Source organism: Thrips palmi, unplaced genomic scaffold (genome assembly GCF_012932325.1).
Source record: "Thrips palmi isolate BJ-2018 unplaced genomic scaffold, TpBJ-2018v1 HiC_scaffold_11, whole genome shotgun sequence".
NCBI classification, from domain to species: domain Eukaryota; kingdom Metazoa; phylum Arthropoda; class Insecta; order Thysanoptera; family Thripidae; genus Thrips; species Thrips palmi.
This window is the reverse complement of record NW_023144622.1, coordinates 8,813,342-8,835,562: the sequence shown is the minus strand read 5'-3', so window position 1 is coordinate 8,835,562 and position 22,221 is coordinate 8,813,342. Positions and strand designations below refer to the sequence as shown.

General features: G+C 46.2%; 1 protein-coding gene across 1 annotated transcript in view; it reads right to left on the bottom strand.

Moving 5' to 3' along the window:
• LOC117639479 (dynamin-1-like protein) overlaps positions 1-22,221 on the bottom strand; it is a 53,731-nt gene that overhangs the window by 6,000 nt on the left and 25,510 nt on the right. Inside the window, exons 4-7 of the mRNA XM_034375185.1 lie at positions 4,720-4,852; positions 3,093-3,295; positions 1,166-1,376; positions 54-154 (exon numbers count right to left, since the gene is read on the bottom strand). Coding sequence (XP_034231076.1) covers positions 54-154; positions 1,166-1,376; positions 3,093-3,295; positions 4,720-4,852 — 648 coding nt within the window. The remainder of the gene's footprint in view (positions 1-53; positions 155-1,165; positions 1,377-3,092; positions 3,296-4,719; positions 4,853-22,221) is intronic.

Genomic DNA, 22,221 nt, shown 5'->3' with positions numbered 1-22,221 from the left:
TTATTTCTGTGTATACTAAGCCCATGAGATTCAGTTTTTACCGAGATAATTACCTTCTTTTCATCTAAATCTTTCTGAGATCTATTTACCACTCCTACAATTCCCAGTTTTACTGGAATTATTTTTCCGTTGAGGATGTCCCTCGCATCCGTCCCTTTAAAAAGATTGCCACCAGGTTAGTGACAAAACAGTGCCTTGGAGTTCATGTCCTTCACAACCCCCAGTTTGTCAAAATTTGGCAATGCAGGCGGCCGCAGCGCCAAATATTGGCAAGCTGATGAAGGTTCTCAGAGCACAGACCATTGTGGGCATTTGCAGGTGCTGCTTTGACTTTGTTTCAAAGTATGGTACACACTAAATGTCATGGGACATTTTTAGTCCCAAGGGTCGTAATTTTAAGCATATCACTGCAAAGCCAGTGGTAAGTTTGCTTGCCTCAAAATTGGTGAGCGGTTTTGAATGCCCAAAAATTGGCAAGCTTAGCCCGGCAATACTCCCCAGCTTGCCAAAACTTGGCAAGCTAATGAAGATTTCCGACCGAAACTTTCAAAATTTTGGAATTCAAAACGGCTTGCCAAATATGTGGCAAGCAAACTTACCACTGGCTTTGCAGTGATCCGACGCTGATACAATTTTGTTCCCGCCTGGCGATACATTTTATCCGACGCCTGCTGCAAATTGTACTTTCATAAGACAATTTGTCCCACCTGGTGGACTCATCACCATCGGATGCTCTACAAATCGGAGAGCGTACATTGTATGCTCTAACTGGAGCATGCCTGCAAGCACGCTCTAGCTAGCGAATGCTTGCCAAGCATGCACTTACCAGTGCATACATGCCATGTACACGCTTCCTGATGCAGGCAACTCCCTATCCCTTATGCACTAGATGCATGCTTCAGTTAGCGTGTACATGGCATGTATGCACTAGTAAGTGCATGCTTTGGCAAGCATGCTCTAGCTGGAGCGTGCTTGCAGGCATGCTCCAGTCCGAGCATACAATGTACGCTCTTCGATTTGTCGAGTGTACTTAAAATTGCATCAATTCGTGGTGGACAAAAAAAGTCCCATGAGATTTAGTGTGTACGGATATGTACTGAAGTGCAGTAAACACAAAATTCCGAGTACGGTGATCATGAACATTGTAATGTCTCAAAACAATTACCTTCATCCATCAAGTCGATCTTGGTGACCACAGCTAGGGTGCGCTCGCCTTCCGGGTCCACCATGTGCGCCAGTTTCAAGCTCTCACTGTTAGCCATGTCCACGTTGGCAGTCACCACCGCCAAAATGATGGTCAAAGGGTTACTGATGTAGTGATTAATGAGGTGTTCTATCTGAGCTTCGATGTCTTTAGGTTGATCCCCTACGGGATTCTGAAAAAGATTTAAAAAATGATATTAATGACCGTCAATACACATATCTTTCGCCTCTTCGATCAAGTGACACAAATACTACACTCTACCAAAAATGTCCTGTAAATGCCGTTAATTTATTACCAGTTTTCACTGTAGGTCAATTCACAGCGTTTACTGTGATCTGCTCACGGGATTCACTGTGATCTTGTTCACGGTGTTCTCTGTGATCTGGTCCCCAGTAAACACTGTGAGTTTGACGCCGCTGAGCACCGAAGTACTGCAAATCAGGCTCCAATTCACGGCGTTTACTGTGGCCAGATCACAGTGAACACTGTGACCGAGATCACAGTGAACGCCGTGAACTAGTTCACAGCAAACGCCGTGAATTGCATAACAGCAAACATTGGTAATAAATAAACGGCGTTGACAGGACATTTTTTGTAGAGTGTAGGCCGGCCCACTCCGAAGATATTTTAAGTGCAGGCATTATGCATGTAAACAAGACGCAAAGAATTCTACACGATGTGGGGCATGTTCTTTTGATTTTCACGCACAAAGACTGGAGGCTCAGCTCAAAATTTAGTGCGGGAACTGACCACGAAAAGTGTCGCTGAACGAACTGACACACACACAACATTTAGAGAGTGGGTCTAAATAATATACTGTAAAACAAAATCTATAGTTTTAATACGGCAGCAGTATGGACTTTCCCTACTGGTTGCCCGTCGTCCTCATAAGGATTTCAAGCAAACTGGAACGGGAAACTGGAAACATGCACAGAACCTCCGTACTTGCACCGACGGTTCAGGCAAAGAATTGGCCAGACATTTTGTTTTTCGGCGAGTGAACTCCCAGATCACGACCGGTTACATCATAACCAAGGACTTCTCACTATCGTAGCCAAGTTTGTGCCAAATTCTAAACGGGGTGCAACAGGTAGGAAGTAGAGACCTATGAGCCTCTAGGTCTCTAATACACACCAAGTTACTCTGTAGGTTTTTCTGAGCGCCAATGCACAAAATTAAACATGCACTTCGTAACCCACGAATTTGTGCGCGACAATGCACGATTTCGTGCGCAAATATGCAGAAAATCATGCATTATCGCGCACTAATTCGTGCGTTACGAAGTGCATGTTTAATTTCGGGCATTGGCGCGCAGAAAAACCTCACTGTGGCAAAAAGCTACGGAAAATTCTGTAAACAGCTTGTGGTAATTCTCCGTAGCCCCCTTATCAATATTCTCCGCAGGCTCTTACAGTATTTTCCGTAGGACCGCACACACTGAGAATCCAAACGCTATGAGTGTAGCGTCAGTTGGTGCAATGCAAAAGCATTGTACATGAAGTGCAATGCCTCCCCATTCCCATGCACTTGCATAGGGCCTTTTCGGGACGCATTGCACGTACGGTGCAATATGGCTATCGCATTGCACGTGTGGTGCGATATCCCAGCTGCATTGCACCATACGTGCTATACTCATAGCGTTTGGAATCTGAGTGCAGTATTCTCCGTAAAACCTTACAGTGATCTCCGTAGGACTATACAGTCTTCCAGGTCCTACGGAGAAAACTGTGCGGACTTACAGAGAATACTGTGCGGCCCTACGGAGAATATTGATAAGAGGGCTACGGAGAATCCTGGCAAAAAAATTAACAGAATTTTCCGTACCTTTTTGCCACAGTGCTTCATAGTAATTTAGTGAGTAGGAAGGAGGAGTGCCATAGCCACGCACCTTGGTGATGCCCGGCAGGTCCACTAGAGTTAGGTCCACGACGTGAGGGGAGAAAACATTCAGAGTTATTTCAGACGGGACGATGCCTCTGTTGGATCCCGCTATCACACTTGTCCGGGCCTCAATTTCCGTACAAATGTCCTCCATGTTGAAAATGCAATCTTCAGCATGCAGAAATGTGCCCCACTCTTCAAGGTCTATGTCTAGAACAAACAGTTTTCCAATTACGTTACCTACATGTCAGATATTACACTCTACACTGCACTGGTAAAACTGGAGCGTAGTTGTATGCTTTATTCAAGCATACAACTACCTTAAACCGGGGCTACTTTGGGCCCATTCCCCTTTGAAAGCGGCTACGGAGATACCTGCAAAATTGAATTCAAGTATGATTCAGTCCTGTTAAGTGTGCCACAGAATGCTTCATAGTATTATAGCCTGAACGTTAAATGGGGGGAAAGTACCGTGCCTACTTTGCCCACTTACTTTGATGCCTTCTGCTTCATCACCCCACAAATTAGACCCACGACAAGAAGGAGAAAGTCATCAGACCGCCTTTTTCAAATTGGACAATTTGCCTACTTTCATACCACGGGACTAATCGACGCTATGTTCGGCGCCTCAGATAAGCACAAAGTTTTTCACATGTTGAAAATAGAAAATCTTAGAGTGCAAAATGGCTACCCAAAATAGGCATATGTCTGGAGCAAACAGTATTTCTTAGTTAACCTCATTTCAGATATTACACTCTACACTCACCGATAAAACCCTGTTTTAAACTTTTTGTTTTGGGCCAAAGTTACCTGTGGCCAACATCCCCATTTACGGTACGCTTGAAGACTTTACGCTTGACGTCAAGCATAGAGAAGAAATCCTCCCATGCATTTAGATAGGCGGGAGTGGGGCGAAATGGAGAACTACGCTTGAAGCCGAGCGTAGTTCTACTACGCTTGAAGAAAGGCGTAAAAGCACGCTTGAGTTCTACCAATGTGCCAATCCAAGTGTGAGACAGTCTCACACTTGTGGGTGTGGGACATTTTGTCTCACGCTTACAAGTGTGAGCCACGTTTGTCTCACGCTTGCAAGTGTGAGACACAGCTTGTCTCACGCTTGAAAGTGTCAGGCACAGCTTGTCCCACACTTGCTGCCTCCACTAGCTCTGTGTTTCAATGCCACGGGTCCCACGCCTGCAAGTGTGGGACAAACCGTGTCTCACACTTGCAAGCGTGAGACAAACGTGGCTCACACACGGAAGCGTGAGACAAAATGTCCCACACCTACAAGTGTGAGACTGTCTCACACTTGGATTGGCAGTTCGTGCACGATTCTGTGCAAAGCTTGTGCACAAAATAGTACATAGTACATACTAAATTACCAAGTAGGTTTTTTTCTGCGCGCCAATGCATGAAATAAAACATGCACGTTAACGCACAAATTTGTGCGCAACAATGCAGGATTTTGTGCATACTCCCGCACGAAATCGCAAACAAATTCGTGCGTTACGAAGTGCATGTTTAATTTCGTGCATTGACGCGCAGAAAAACCTCCATAGTAATTTAGTGTGAAACGTAGTGTGTTTAGTCAGCTTGCTGTGCATAGTGAAGACGAGTCAGCACGAAGTCCATACTCTTTCGTCGAGAGTCGCCGATGGGGCAGTGGTGTAGATGGAGCACCAGCGGGCAGCGAGTGACGAGGCCCGCACCGCGAGGCAGGAACGACTTCTTGACCAGGGACTCCAGGACGGAGCTCTTGCCGGCACTCTGAAACAAAATTCCAATATTTTGGTTTTAAGGGAACCCGTATCCCAGAATCGCTGAGATCGCACTAAATGTTTAGGTGTGCGGAGTCATAGGTGCTTTCATAGTCGATGACGATTGTACAATCGTGATATGCATACTCTACAAATCAAAGAGTGTACATGGTACGCTCTAACTGAAGCATGCCTGCAAGCACGCTCTATCTAGCGCATGCCTGCCAAGCATGCACTAACTAGTGCATACATGCCATGTACACGCTAACTGAAGCATACATTTATTGCATAAGGGATAGGGAGTTTTCTGCATCAGGAAGCGTGTACATGGCATGTATGCACTAGTTAGTGCATGCTTGGCAGGCATGCGCTAGCTAGAGCGTGCTTGCAGGCATGCTCCAGTTAGAGCGTACCATGTACACTCTTTGATTTGTAGAGTAAGCTAACGAAGCTAAGCTATGTACAATTTAGAACAAGATTAAAGGAAAATATTTTTATACTGTGCGCTCAAGTATATTTTTACTATTTTACCTAAATTAAGTATTAAAACTGGACGTCTCATAATGCACTGCAAATCGAAGTGTCGGACAAGTCAACCCTTATCGGCCTAGCATTTGGGAGTTCAGTCAGACGCCTCTATTTGGCCGCCGACCGGGAGGAGGGGATCCGGACGGACAATTCGTCCCCGAAAATTCGTCCCAAGGACTTTTGGGTCCGCAAACGATTCGCCCCCGGCAAAATTGGTCCCCAAACGTGTCCCCGTTTTTAGAATGGTCCCAGCCGGGACGGTCCCCATGCCGGACCAAGACATCAAAACGAATGTGGCACATAGTACCTCCTGATTTATGTCGTGTCACATCCAAACGAATGTGACACACGTGAACTGTCACATTCGTTCCAATGTGACGTGCCTGATGTCACATTGAAACGAACGTGACACCCCATAATCCGACAATCATGGCCTGTCACATTCAGAGGAACATGACAAATTGAGCATGTCACTAACATCGCCGTTATCTCGTGAAAACGAACGTGACGTCACACACGTGTGTTGAGCCAAGGACACACACGTCAGCCTGTTACGACAAGACGCGAAATTTCACTGCCCTAGCTCAACTGGTTCAGGTTTAATAGCCGAAAAACACCTAAAAAACGGCGAAAAATCGAGTTCTCTGCAGACAGATCACTTCTGTCTTGGAGATGGCAGGGTCGACATGAGCCCCATCCCGATTGAGCCCCGACGACCTGAGCCCCGACCAGAGCCCCGTTTGAGCCCGACTTGAGCCCCGACTCGAGCCCCGACTGAGCCCTGATGGCCAGAGCCCCGACCTGAGCCCGGTTTGAGCCCCGACCTGAGCCCCGTTTGAGCCCCATTTGAGCCCCGCGTCAAAAAAGTTGCAATATGACGCAAAATCTTCACTAAAAAAGTTCAAAAATGGAAGTTTTTTGGCGTGGGGCTTAAGTGGGGCTCAAATGGGGCTCAGGTCGGGGCTCAAACCGGGCTCAGGTCGGGGCTCTGGCCATCGGGGCTCAGTCGGGGCTCGAGTCGGGGCTCAAGTCGGGCTCAAACGGGGCTCTGGTCGGGGCTCAGGTCGTCGGGGCTCAATCGGGATGGGGCTCATGTCGACCCTGCCATCTCCAAGACAGAAGTGATCTGTCTGCAGAGAACTCGATTTTTCGCCGTTTTTTAGGTGTTTTTCGGCTATTAAACCTGAACCAGTTGAGCTAGGGCAGTGAAATTTCGCGTGTGTTGAGCCAAGGACACACCTAAAAAGTGTGCAAAATCTCACAGAGATCGGCCGAGCCGTTCAGGAGGAGTAGTGCGGACACACAGACAGACAGACAGACAGACACTGCAAAAAAAATCCATCTTAATTTTAAGAAACTAGTTTGTGAAGCAGTTTACAAAGATTTTTTGCTATTAAAAGTAAGAAACTTTCTCCTCTTAAAACTAATGACCAAGTTTTTAAAATTCATAGATCATGGTTTATTAAAATTCATAAACATATTTGACTAAAGTGGGAGAAAATAACTTATATACCGACGTCCGATTTCGAGTGTGGATGTCAGAATTCTGAAATGCATCCTACATCGTGTCACATAACAGTGACGGTTGTCAAAAATTAGTCGGAGGTCGAAGACCTGAGAATTGTATATCTGCCACCTTCCGACTGTGCAACAGCGGAGGAGGTGCCTGGACCTAACCTAATGGCCGACAGCAGACGCCAGCGAGTGGCAACATGGTTATGCGTTTTACTCAACTCCAGTGGAATATTTTGTTAAAAAAATTTGAGCTAGCGGCTAGAGAAGACATTTACTAAGGCAACAGATGGTATCATTTGCCAAAAGAAGTTCTTTTAGAAATACAAATAGGAAATACTTATTCGGGAACGGACACGGCGCTCTAAGCGCCACCTAGCGGCAGGTCTGTGAAACCTGACCTTGAACCCAGCGGCTGACTGTGGGCCATACCGTGTGAGAAGTGGCTTGTCGACAGTTAGCGTGAAGTAATCAAACTACGGTTTACGTTGAATGTGACAGCAATCACTGAAGCGTTCAACTTTAACTTCAATCAGTTAGTTTCAAATCTAGTTTTGAAAAGTCATCAGTCATGTGGATTTTAAGAAACCAATTTTTACTTTTGGCAGGCAATCTTAATTTTGACAACCCTGTTCCTAAGTTTTAAAAGTGGTTTTGAAATTTACCAACTATTTATTACTTTTCAGTTTAGTTTTGGTAAATGTAATAAAGTATAGCACTTTTCACCAACTTTTCTGAGTTTTCATATCATTTCAAAATGTTATTAAATTTAAGACATTTTCATGTCTTAAATTTCAGAACTTTTTTTGCAGTGGACATGAAAAACTTTTCAACCCGACTGGAGTAACGCTTCGCTATCGCTCAGCCAATAAGGTGAAACTCCAACCCTTGCATCTGTTTCAAACTGCCCCAGGCCGGGGCAGTTTGAAACAGCGATGGGGCAGTTTGAAACAGCTGTATGGAAGTCAACACGGGCCAAGAAGAGCCGCGTACACAACTCAAATAGATTCAAGCAGACTCAAAAAGACGTTGCCATGCAAGTGCTGACATTTTGACGAACTTTTTAAACATTTTTAATAATAATTAAAAAGCCAAAAAAGCATATTTTTCAAAATGCGAATTTTTCAAAAATTTGTATGGCAATGGATTCGTCTCAAAGAGACGAACAAAAGTTGTTAACACACATTACTGTTTTGGAGTTGAAATGAAGGCCTTTTCCTGCCCGCAAAGTTCACAACATGCAATAGTAGTCTATAAATGTTGCATTTTGATGCAAGTCACGGGTCAAACATACAATGTCTTCATTGATGCCATCTGGAATTACGAACTTCCATCATTATGCTCGCTTTCCATAATATACAAGGTAGGTTTACGCCAGACCGCGTCTTGTCGTAACAGGCTTCGCGATGTCTCGCTGCCTGTTCCTCCAATCCACGCCTGGCGTACCTACCTTGGCCTGCGGCGCTAGCCTGCCTGCGGCAGGCAATGGCTTGTCCGTTGTCGGTTATTTTTTAACTTGTTGAACGCTGCGGGCCTCCGCCCCCCAGACCCCCCTACATTCTAAATAGAGTTGTTTTATCTACAGATAACACGATCTTGACCCTTGTCACTTTTTAACTTGTAGTACCTGGGGGGCTCCGCCCCCAGACCCCCCTTTCTCAAAGACAGAAGTGGTCTATCTGCAGAAATCTCTATTTTTCGCCGTTTTTTAGGTGTTTTTCGCCTATAAAAACTGAACCAGTTGAGCTAGGATGGTGAAATTTCGCGTGTGCCGAGCCAAGGACATACTCAAGAAGTGTGCAAAATCTCACCGAGATCGGCAGAGCCGTTCAGGAGGAGTAGTGCGGACACACAGACACACAGACCGACAGACAGACAGACAAAACTTTTCAACCCCACTGGAGTAACAGGCTTCGCTATCGCTCAGCCAATAACAGGCTTCGCTATCGCTCAGCCAAAAACGTTTTTTCTGGTGATATTGCTGTGTTTCAAACTGCCCCATCCACTTCTGTTTCAAACTGCCCCAGAGGGCACCATACCAATTGTGCTGCTCCCCGCCGGACTTGGTGAGGGCTACGTCAGTGTCCGAGGGTGCGTTACGTTTGTCTAATATGGTACTAAAAGATGAAGTAAGTGCGCGGGAGATGATTGCTTACTAGCGAAACCCAGACGGAAACTCCCGTGACTTAGAAATTTAAGTTTAGGCCAATTTCAATGGTACCGAAGTTTCACCTTGTTTTCAAGGCCACTTAAGTGCACGGTTGGCGACCGTGTCGATCGCAAATCAGTCAGATCATGAAAATAGAAGATTGTACACACTCACATTTCCTTCGGCAGCCCTAATTGCTTTAATATCTATTGGTGTTTGTTTCAAACTGCCCCTGTTTCAAACTGCCCCACCCTCCCTTACTGATCAAGTTCGTTTATCAAAATCTTAATAGTCAGGGCTGTAAGCGGTTGAACCTTGCACCTTCTGACCCCGGTATGGCGCTTTGCACGAGTGTTCTATAAAGATTTGAGAGTTGGAGGCACCCTGGGGAACGCTGCAGGGACCAGTGGGAAGCAAAAATCCACTTTTAGTAGGAAAAATTCCTATTTTACGCCTAAAAATTACCCGAAATCGTCGCTGCATCAAATGTGGACCCGTTTCTGTCTTCCTGGCTTTACAAATTTTGCTTCTACATGGACCTTCACTTACCAAGACGTAGAAGAGTGTCATATTGTCCTTAGGGAAATATCTTTCAGAATTGTGTACACCAAAATTAGCGTGAATGTCTTTGAGGTTGCTCAGAGTTCCTAGTCATTTCTTTTGATGGATGTTAGAGTTGTTGCTTGTTTTCTCGGGCCGTTCCCTGTTCCCTTATCGAAACTGATACAGTTGACTCAAAACGCATCCTAAGAGAAGGATCATTATTGTTTGCGCTGCGCGAGAAATATTGTAATGTAAGCTCTGAGGGTAGGTAACTGAAGAGAAGACGTAGATATCAACTGATTAAATGATGCTAAGACAGGATCCGATAGACTAGGGAGTGCTGAGAAATTCTCTACAAATTGAAAAGCGTACATGGAATGCTGTCGCTGCAGCATGCCTGCAAGCGCGCTCTAGCTAGCGCATGCCTGTCAAGCATGCACCAACAAGTGCAACCTGCCATACGCTTCCTGGAGCTGACAAGTCTCTATCCCTCATGCACTAGATGTATGCTCCAGTTAGTGTCTACATGGCAGGTGGTATGCACTTCCTCGTGCATGCTTGGCAGGCATGCGCTAGCTAGAGCGTGCTTGCAGGCATGCTCCAGCTAGAGCATACAATGTACGCATTTCGTTTTGAAGAGTTACACTTCTATGGGAAAGCGCTTGGAAAAGCATAGAGTACTTGCATCGGCGCTCTTGAAGAGAACGCTTGGAACGAACACGCTCCCAGAGATTCGTACTTGTCTTCGTCAACTATGGAAGTGTCCTTCTAAAGGCACACACACACCGGTGTACCAAGCAAACATTTTACCATTTGCACATTCTATTGAACGGTTGGCAAAGACAAAACCCATTTCCTAAATCCATTTACATGGGCACTTTTCATGCACCCATTAAATTGAGTCCAACCCATTCTTACGGGTGCAACCCAATTAATGGGCGTTTGAAAAGTACTCATTTGTATGGATTGCTCCCATAAAGGGTCTGAACCATTACAAAGTGTCCAAACTCGGACAAGGCTTGTCATTATTTATTTTACAAAGAAGGTTAGTCAACCGTGATGGTCGTCACAAACGTAACATTCGGCGCTTAACAAAATGGTGATGGCCTTGCAGTAGTTTACAAGTTACCCCTAATTGGTCGGTGGGTAGCGGGTTTGCCTACCTTTGCATCACACTTTTGCCTAACCTAGCAGGCGTTTCTTAAGCGAACCCAAAGAGCTGGGTCTCAATGGTTCCTAACTCATCCAGGATGAAATGGATCAGAACCCATGGTCGAATGGGTTTTGCCTGCTATGGAATGAAAAAAAAAAAAAACTGTACTTACAAGCTGTCAAGCAAATTAAAAACTGCATCATTTCCCGGGCTTCGTCACTTTGGCACTGCCAATCCAAGTGTGAGACAGTCTCACACTTGTAGGACTGCAAGTGTGGGACAAAGAAGTCTCACACTTTCAAGCGTGAGACAAACGTGGCTCACACATGTAAGCGTGAGAAAAATGTCTCACACCTATAAGACTTGGATTGGCCGTGGCAAAGCCGTGTGCCATCCTTCAGAAGAATAAAAGATTTTTACTGTTTTCTCCACCTTGCGACAGTACGCACTTGTAGTTTCTGAATCAGAAGAGTTGCCGTTACCAAACTGTGCCAAAAGGATTTCATAAAAAAGTGGTAACAGGCATGGGCGTGTTGCTGATCAACGTAAAATGAAAGAGTTCAACCCTTACCACGCCAGAAAGGTCATAACAATATTTCTCGCGCAGCAAAAACATTATGATACTTCTCTTAGGGTGCGCTTCGTGCCAACTGTGTACGTTTCGATGAGTGTTCGGCCCCAGAAAACAAGCATCAACCCCAACACACATCAAGAGAAATGACTTTGAACTTTCAGCAACCTCAAAGACATTGTAGCTAATTTTGGTGTGCTCATTAGTCAAAGATATTTCCTCAATGACATAATGACACTCTTCTATGTACGTCTTGGTTACTGAAGGTCGATGATGAAGCAGAATTTGTAAAGCCAAAAAGACAGCAAAGGGTCCACATATGACGAGATATACGCATGGAGCGGAGATTTCGGGAAATTGTAAGGCGTTTCATACGAATTTTACCTACAAATAGTAGATTTACGCTTCCCAGCGGTTCCTGCAGCATTTCCCAGAGTGCCTCCAACTCTAAAATCGTTATTTTGGGTCTCTAGAACACCCGTGCAAAGCGCCAGACCGGGGTCAGAAAGTGCAAGGTTGGTTCCAAATCTGTCGCTTACAGCCCTGACTATAACTCCCAACAAATCTTGCGCGACGGCTCCCTGCGTGCCTGGTGGCTGCGGATAAGATGCGAGCCGGCGGCAGGCAGCCTCCGTGTGAGGCCGCCCGCGCCCGGACCTGAGCCAGGCCAACGCGACGCGGAGCCCCTTTCCCAGGGGTCCGGAACTTGCCCGGAACAGGCCGGAACACAGGGCAAGTTCCGGGTGTTCCGTGCTTTTTCCGGCAAATCCTGGGTTACCATGTTCTTCTTTAGGGTCGGGACCATGGGCATTTCCTTCTTGGATTCGACAAAATATACCTTAGCAACCTGCCACAACCCGGAACAGGTTTCACGTTCCGGACCCCTGCCCTTTCCGTCGCTGTGCGCGCCGTTCATCTCGCCCTTATTTAGTTAGCAGCTGCAATTTTAAACTAAAAAGTTTGAACAGTGTTCGTGTTGATCCTTTCCGAATCCAAAGGTGCCAACCAAGTCGGCGTCCGATCAAAACAACGGACGGAACGTGCAGTAAGAGTGACAGAGGCACATTCTCGGCCGCCGCCGCACGTCAGCACTCCAGCCCTTCTCCAAAGTCCGCACCCGTCCGCATCACCAAGAATCGGTATGGCGCGCTGCCCTGGCCATTTCCGCAGCTTAAGGCGGTTCCCCGGTGGTTTTCCGGCGAAAATTGAGTTCCCCGGGTGTTGCCCGGGTGTTGCCCGGGTGTTGCCCGGGTGTTGCCCGGGTGTTGCCCGGGTGTTGCCCGGGTGTTGCCCGGGTGTTGCCCGGGTGTTGCCGGGTGTTGCCCGGGTGTTGCCCGGGTGTTGCCCGGGTGTTGCCCGGGTGTTGCCCGGGTGTTGCCCGGGTGTTGCCCGGGTGTTGCCCGGGTGTTGCCCGGGTGTTGCCCGGGTGTTGCCCGGGTGTTGCCCGGGTGTTGCCGGGTGTTGCCCGGGTGTTGCCGGGTGTTGCCCGGGTGTTGCCCGGGTGTTGCCCGGGTGTTGCCCGGGTGTTGCCCGGGTGTTGCCGGGTGTTGCCCGGGTGTTGCCCGGGTGTTGCCGGGTGTTGCCCGGGTGTTGCCCGGGTGTTGCCCGGGTGTTGCCCGGGTGTTGCCGGGTGTTGCCCGGGTGTTGCCCGGGTGTTGCCCGGGTGTTGCCGGGTGTTGCCCGGGTGTTGCCCGGGTGTTGCCCGGGTGTTGCCCGGGTGTTGCCCGGGTGTTGCCCGGGTGTTGCCCGGGTGTTGCCCGGTGTTCCCCGGGTGTTGCCGGGTGTTGCCCGGGTGTTGCCGGGTGTTGCCCGGGTGTTGCCCGGGTGTTGCCCGGGTGTTGCCCGGGTGTTGCCCGGGTGTTGCCCGGGTGTTGCCGGGTGTTGCCCGGGTGTTGCCCGGGTGTTGCCCGGGTGTTGCCCGGGTGTTCCCGGTGTTGCCGGGTGTTGCCCGGGTGTTGCCCGGGTGTTGCCCGGGTGTTGCCGGTGTTCCCGGGTGTTCTCCGGGTGTTCTCCGGGTGTTCTCCGGGTGTTCTCCGGGTGTTCTCCGGGTGTTCTCCGGGTGTTCTCCGGGTGTTCTCCGGGTGTTCTCCGGGTGTTCTCCGGGTGTTCCCCGGGGTTTTTGGGTTTCTCCGGGTGTTCTCCGGGTGTTCTCCGGGTGTTCTCCGGGTGTTCTCCGGGTGTTCTCCGGGTGTTCTCCGGGTGTTCCCCGGTAGTTCCCCGGTAGTTCCCCGGTAGTACCCTAGGTGTTCACTGTTAAAAAAAATCTTAAAATTCAGACCAATTTTGTAAGACCTGGTGGTCTGATTTCTTAATTAAGACCAGAAGTATTCAAAAGAAGAATCCTCGGATGAATTTTAAGACTTTCGCAGTCTTAAAAGCAAATTCAGACCCTCCAGACAAAAAGTCTGACAGGGGTGACTGAAAATTCAGACTAAGTACAAGACCATGTAGTCTGAATCGCCTTTTCAGACTATTCTCCTGAAAAGGAAGACCGATTGATCTTAAATTTCAAACTGGTTGTGTATTTTCAGACCATGGGTTTGAAACGGGAGACGTATTGTTCTGAAATGTCAGACTGGTTGCCTCATATGACCAAATTTAACCGCAATATTTGAGCGCTCGATACAGAATCTTAAATATTCACGAACAGCCCAAATTGTCCGCAGTTTAACTCCCGCAACACGCGCTTGGTTTGTTTATTTGTGGCCTCCCAGCGTCCAGCGAGCGCGCTTGGAGTCATCGGCATCCTGCAGCCGTGCTCTCAGCGCGGTCCCGTGGTGTAATGGATAGCCCGCAAAGCCGACGAGCGAGGATTCGATGGTTCGAATACCAAGACATTCGGAGTTTCCGAGTAAAGCGAACGGCCGATAAGTTACGCGCAAGTTCTATCAAAGACTTCTCTCGCAAAGGAGTGAAGGTTCAACGTTACAATTTTGTGCTTTTGTCTGAATTTTCTTCAGACTGGCCGTGTCTAATAATTCAGACCACCTAAATCTTAATTTTCAGACCACCTAATTCTAAACTTTGAGACCACCCTATTCTAAATTTTCAGACCGCCGAAATGGTCTGAAATTTCAGAACCCCTTACTGTTAATTAACTTCAGTCAAATTTTGTCTGAAATTTCAGAATTTTTTTATACAGTGTTCCCGGGGAGTACCCGGGTGGTCCCCGGCAATTCTCCGATGGGCGTTTCATCTCGGGATGCACCAGGAAGTGTGTGCCTGCCAGACATAAACCAGGAAGTGTGTGCCTGCCAGGCATGCACTGAAGAGGGCATGCCTTGCACACACTGGAGTTTGCAGAGCGGGGGATTACGGCGCCGTAATCCCTACTAGTAGGAGCGGTACACCGAAAATATCATAACAATCTATCAAAACGTGCTAATAGCATGAAAATTTAGAGTGATGGTCCCAAGACCGTTTAGAAACGTTTGGTTCATAACCCATTTCGATATTTTGGTGTTGAGCCGAAATATTGAACATTGAACACCCCTATATTTTAGTGTATAATGCTTTTCTTGCGTCGAAAAAGGACCGCACACGTGTCCCAAATTCAGTTTTTGTGTCTGAAGGGTATGCCGTAGGTAAGACTTGGTGAAAACTAGGTTTAAACAAGCCCAAGGCCAAAAGTGTCCAATTTGAACACTTTTGAACATGTGGCTAAAATTGGCCAAACTTCGACTTCAGGGTATCCTGCCCGACAAATTCGACCTCGCTGAACAAGAATATGATGTTTAAAATGAGATTCAGCCAACCCCGGCGGCCCCAGGGGTGGCCCAAGTCGATCAGCTACGCCGGGTTGCCTACCCTGCGGGTGCTCGCTCTTGCTGCTAAGCTTTTCTAATGAGGACAGGTCACGCTTGGTTTACTTAGACATATATAATAGATACATTGGTCAACAAAAAACGGTTTCCCCCTTACCGTCAACGGGGGTAACTTCGGACACTTTTTCACGTTTTTTGAACGCCAGAGGCAAGATTCTCAACCCAGACCATTGGATCCTAACTATGTTAAAGTTTGACCCTTTCCCCATGATTTCATGCTTGTCTGGTTCATTTGCCTCGATTACATCGTTTCCAAGCGGTCTCGAAAGAGTGTCCCAAGTTACCCCATGACCGGGGGTAACTTGGGACAGTAGGTAATTAGCTACGTTCCCATGCATCTATTGATGTTAACGGATGTAATAAATTTAAGTCACAACGTATAGACCAAGAATTCAGGCCTAGGAACTCTTGTAGGACCGATATTGGACTATATCTAGGGCTCTACGTGGAACTCTCTTTCCTACTGGTATTTTCCAGGCATTTTCTGAAAATTTCAAGATATGGATTACCAGTAGACAAAACTGCTGAGCAAGGCATCTCTCTCCATCATCCGCGTAAAATCCGAAGTTAAAGTTATGTCAGGGACCGGGTCAGTCAACTCCTAGGGGGCTAGGACTGCTGGAAACATGAGGAAAAGACTGTCCCAAGTTACCCCGTAAAATTTCGATTTTTGAGAAATTGAAGTCTGGACCGAAGATGGTAAAACTATAATCAACGCCCTTTTGCGAACGTTATTGTCTGTGTATGATCTAACAACCCAGAGAGACTAATCGGCCAAATCTGCATTTCACTCCTTGCACTAGGGTCAACTTGTCAATGTTTGACATATTTTATCCAAAACCCTATTATGTAGTTTCCCGTTTCTCAAATACTAACTGTGATGTTATGCACCTTTTCTACCTTTCCGCGCGTGCTCTGAGGCCTCTGAAACAAAACCCTGCCGCGGGTTTGACGCTAGGAACCACCGTTGCTGAATGGCAGCACCAAAAAGCTGTACAGGGCAGACTGTCCCATGTTACCCCCGGTGTCCCCAGGGGTTTGGTTTTGGGTTTTAATTTTATTAGAAATGAGTTCCTCGACCTTGGAAACACCTGAGCAGAGATTTTTGCCGCAATCGGAGCCTCCTGGGGCATTCCATCCCACATCGGCCACTTTTGTAGGTCACCATTTCGGATCACGATGAAAATTTTTTTGTGGGTAGACCTTATCAAAAAAACATTCTGTGCAAAATCTCAGCCAGATCGGTCGAGTAGTTCCTGAGATAAGCGCCCTCAAAGTTTTAGTCAAAACTTCATTTAGGTGGTTTGAGCAAATTCGCACTTTTTCACGTTTTTTGATAACTCCGTCACTATTCAAGCTACGATGATTCCCGGCACGGTTTCTGAAAGGGGATACTGTGAGGATTCAGAAAATGTCGAGGGGGTATGCGCTCTCTGAACCTGTGTACCGACTATTACGCTATTACGCTCTATTACGCCACAAATTAATCGGAATATAGTAAAAGGGCCTCAAACACACCAAATTGATAAAATTTTGACAATTTGGGCTATTACGCGACTATTACGCGTATTATTACGCGTGTTATTACAGATAGAGTGTACCGACTAATACGCGAGTGCATACCCCCTCGGAAAATGTACTTGGATTTGAGATACGACTAGGTAAAGGTGGCGAAAAAAGTGAAAAATCGCAAAAAATTTGTTTTTTTGGACCAATTTTCAGTGAGATTCCCGGCCTATGCCCAAGTCGTGAAAATCCAAACCGAATAGCGGAAATTGTAGTCCATACCATGCCCAAACACGCTACGATCTCGGAATTGTTGGGTGTGGGTCTAGTTTCGGAGCTGCAGTGACTTGAAAATTCGTAAAAATAGGTCAAATTCTGTTTTTGGCCAAAGTGCACGCGGGCAGTGTTTTTTTGAACAGGCTCCACGCGGCATGGGTAGCTTTGTTCAGATACCCCTTTTTGACCTTAGTTGAAGATTTAAGGTTCCCCATTTGAACAATGCAATCGATATTGTTCGAACAAGTGTCCTGGGATCCACGAAAAACGAAAGCTGGGAACGCCTGCAGGGGGTAGGCAACCCAACTGGCTCGCCCGTACGCCGACCGGTCTTGCCTACTGCACAGGCGCTCGGGCCACTTCGGTCGGCCAGCTATGGCAGTGTCTTTCTCTTTCTCTCTTTCTCCCCCCCCCCCCAGGTCATATGCCTTCAGGCAGTTGAAAGGTACTTACAAGGCCTCTGTTTAGACATTTTTCAGACACACACTGGATTTTCAAAGGGTGAAACAACACTAGCGTCTGCAAAATGAACTATATCCACCCCAAACAACAAAAAACAACCGCTGACACTGCTGCAGGCTGCGCTCTGCGCACAACCCGCACCCCCACCCAGCATCCCTCCAACTCTCCTCCCTTCCCGCTCCCCTCCCCACCTCCTCGTTGAGTTTGTAGAGCATTCACGTTATCGATGGGTCGGGTGAGCAACTGATTATGTGTTCCAAGAAAGCGCCTTCCCTAAAGCGACCTCGCCTTTGGGTTTCCGTCCATGTATCCGATCCAAATGGCATGTGGTCAAGCGGATGGATCTTCAAACAGTTTTGGAGAATATCACTTTCATCTAAAAGGGCACTGTTTGTATCAACATCGAAGGTGAAAGGAGAGAAGTAAACCGTTAAAATGCGTTTATTTCTCCAATAAATAGGTTCATCTCCGGAATAATACGGAAAATCTCCGTAAAAATATGGAAAATTTACGGAGTCTCCATTCCCAAAATAAGAGTAACTTTCTCCGTAAATTTACGGACTTTCTTTCTGACAGTGTGGTCTGAGTCATTCACAGAGACTGGCAGTATTCCCCGCATGACGCGCCGGAGATAGTGTAGTACAGCCACGGATCCCGGCGCTCCGCTCCTACCGACCGGGAGCCGACCGGCTGTACTGTACTGGCGCACCCGCGATTTGAAACTTGCGATCTGTGCACTGTAAATCCAAAGGCGATACTTTTAGTACCTTTTTTGGCGATGCAATTGAGTATCGCCAATAAACGGCCTTACGGAAAAGTATTGCCTTCAAAACGGCGATACTCAAAAGTATCGACAAAATTTGGCGATACTTTAGAGTATTGCCACGATTTGGCAATAAACGTTGAACAAATCAATGGGACAAGTTCTGAGCTTTATGCCGTGGTTTTGGCAGTACTCCAAAGTATCGCCAAATTTTGGCGATACTTCTGTGTATTGCCGTTCTGACGGCAATACTTTTCCGTAAAGGCCGTTTATTGGCGATACTCAATTGTATCGCCAAAAAATGTACTTAAGTATTGCCTTTGCATTTGCAGTGTGCGCCTTGCCGCTCCTGATCCTTTAAACCCTCTCGTAAGCCTCCCTCTTCCCAAACTTGCAACTATTTAAAGTCTTTATATGTCCTTTAACAATCAGACTGCGTTGAAAATAAAAATTTCGCATGCAAAGATTGGCTACGCAGCTGCTGACGGAGCACAATCAGCACGCCGGTCCGTGCTAGAGAGCCTCTATTTGTGAGAGAGGTGCCAATGTCACGTGACCTCCCCCACCGCAAACCTCCACTAGGCTCCGATTGGTCGAAACCCACTCGACAGATGACTGCGCTGCCTAGTGGGGAAAAACCTAGGGCTGTCGAGTTCCGAGGACTTACGGCAGGGCCGGCGTCGGCTGGGGCTTAACGCGTACCGAACCATGGTATTAGAGGAGAACTTCTTCACCAAGGACTGGCATTCGTCGAGAGGTAAGTGGACGATAAAAACGATGGCGTGCTATTACTTGTGATCTTTAACGTGTAGGTGAGCGAGTTCACTCTAAAAAATAATGGCATTTCTACTACACCGTCGTATGGTAAAAGTACCAACTTCGGTATGGGAAACGACAATCATATACGTGATTTGGGAAATTCCCATGCTTTTCGTTTTTTTGCCAATGCGGTGTAGTAAAAATCCGAACCTAGTATAGGAATTTTATTTTCCCATACTCGTGTTCGTTTTTTTTCCCCCACTTTTGGTAGAAATACTATTACTTCAGGCCATTGTATACTGCTTTTTCCCACAACCCCTTAGTAAGAATCCCAAAAATTTCTGAAACATTTCAGGAGAGAGGGGACCAAAACAGACGTTTAATATTAATAACAGGCTAACAGCACAATGACTAAGGCGGCAAAGCTGCTCAGAGAAAAGTAAAGAACAGCTCATGTGACGTCAAACCGTTAATAGAAATTGGCACTAGACGATTCGTTAAAATCGGTTTAAACTTATTTTGTATCTTGTTCTGCCCCATTATCACATCTGGTTTTAGATAATTTTGACTTCTTCATTAAAACTTGAAATGGGTTTGTCTCAGAAAATCGCGGCAACTCAGAACTACTTATGCAGATGAGCCATGGTTTTGAATCCTTGCGAAATTTAATGTGATGTTATTATTAAGCTGAAAATAAACGTAGCGCTCCAAAGCATTTTGACTTCGTCTATTATTAAGTTACCTTGTAAAAGGTGAGCTGTGGGTAAGGGTATGGTCTACTGTCAGCCGCCTGACGTCAGGTTGCACAAACCTGCCGCTAGGTGGCGTTTGGAGCGCTGTGCCCGTTCACCAATAAGTATTTCCGATTAATGTTACGTAAGTAAATAGTTTTTGATAAATATATCATCTGTTGCCTAAGTAAGTGTCAGCCCTAGCCGTTGGCTTTCAGTTTCAAACAAAATATGACACTATAGTCGAGAAAAACGCTTTTTCATGTTGCCACTCGCTGGCGACTGCGGTCAGCCATTAGATTGGGTGCACGCAAGATCCGCCTTCTGATACAGAGTCCGGGAGTGTGCTGAACTGCCTCTGAGGTGAAAGATTCCTTCTATCAGAGATAGTATGTCACTTTAATTTTTAAAATGCCTTCCCAATGGTGATGGCGCTGGCGCCATGTACTCTCGGGATGTGTTCACTAATTCTCAAAGTAAGCCTTCCTATGAGTGTATAGGAGTTTCACCACATCACGCAACGGAAACATCCCACAACTCGTATGGGATTTTTACCATACACGGTGTAGTAGTTTTCCCACACTCCAATATAGTAGAAACCTAACAACACGTATAGGATTTTTGCCATATCGGCAGATGGTAAAATTACCGTGCCCTGTGTGGGAAAATTCCTATACCGAATAGGTTAAATGCGTCCGATACTTTTATAGGATTTCTACCACAATTTTTTTTAGAGTGTAGAAATTTAGTGTCAGTTTTGACAGATGCCAGTATTGACAGATACAGAGAGGTTAAGTGGTCCTCGCATTTCTTTGTAAACAAAAGGAAATACAATAAACTCGTGTCTTCTCGCCGTTTTCCCATGTGGAAAGACACTATAACAGTTATTCTTATATTTTTCTCTGTTTCAGGTGTCACCAGCTTCCGGAATGTCAGTTTGCGTGGTTCCCATCTGTAAGAATACCTCGAAGGATGGTTATGTTTTTGTACGTTTTCCAGGCGATAACGAGCAAAAACAGAAGTGGATGAGGGCTATTTCTTCCTGCGGACAAGTCTCTTGGAAACCAACGCAGCGTTACAGAATTTGTGAGGTAATACAGCTGTCGAGTAAAATTTTTGAGTTAATATTCTTTGGTTCCGAGCCAATTATCTAATGCGGCTATTAACAATTCCAGGCTCATTTCAAACCAAGTGACTGGAGCAAGGGCAGAGGCTTTTTAAAGAAAAGTGCTGTTCCTAGTGTGTTCGACATCGATTCTACTGTGAATCAGAAATCTCCCCAAGATTCAAGCAAAGAGGAGGTCACTACCAATGTGGATGACTTACTTGCCGAAAACATAGCTCTGCGCTTTAAAATCATTAATACCTATCACAGAGTAATGATGCAGGAACAACTTCTCACAATACTCAAACAGTAAAATCTTGCTTGCCAACACAGTAGTAACGCAAGATAAGCAGGTATGCCTGATCTCATCAGGGAAATGTTTGTCTGTCTGTCCGCACTACTCCTCAACGGCTTTGATGTCCGTAATGAGTCAACTCATGCCCTTTTCATATTTGATGAGGAATACTGGCGAAACTAGCCAGTGATAATTGCCTCCTCCTATCTCATTGCATTGGTAAATTTGATAACAATGCTACATTTCGTGCACAACTTTGTGCCTGACTCAAGCATAGAGTTATCCTTCATTTTTACCAGTGAAGGGTAGTGGCTGCATCGCAACTCAGTAGCAGGTGAGGGTTGAAAAGTTTTTTCTGTCTGTCTGTCTTCATGGCTATGATGAAGACTGCTCATGCTCTTTTCATATTCAATATGGAAGGCATGTGATAGCACTGAGAAAAAAGTCGGTGGTGAGGTGTGGTAAATTTCATATCAATGCCACATTTTATGCACAACTTTGTGCTTGACTCAAGCATAGAGCTATCCTTCATTTTTACCAGTGAAGGGTAGTGGCTGCATCGCAACTCAGTAGCAGGTGAGGGTTGAAAAGTTTTTTCTGTCTGTCTGTCTTCATGGCTATGATGAAGACTGCTCATGCTCTTTTCATATTTAATATGGAAGGCATGTGATAGCACTGAGAAAAAAGTCGGTGGTGAGGTGTGGTAAATTTCATATCAATGCCACATTTTAACTTTGTGCTTGACTCAAGCATAGAGCTATCCTTCATTTTTACCAGTGAAGGGTAGTGGCTGCATTGTAACTTAGTGGCAGGTGCACTGCAATCATAACAAGGACTTCAGATGTAGTGTCCAGCCACAGAAGAGCCGCCTTCAACACCACCATTGTGTGTCATCTGTACATAACAGCCTATGTATCGTGGTAGTCCCTATGAAGATACGTTGCTGTGTCAGATGATCACTCAATTGACATCATCATCATCACCAGCGCAGTTGGACCTCAGCAGACCTTAAGCGTTTGAGTACTGTGAAAATTTTGGCTGCCACCATGAAACATGTTGGACACTGATGTCATAAATAATAAACATCAAGTCTTGCAAAATCAGGGCATTTCTTATTTTATTCAACATTTTCATCATTATATTACAACACCCAGAACACTAGACAGTAAAATAATAATAATAGGACAAGTTTTTTTCAACAA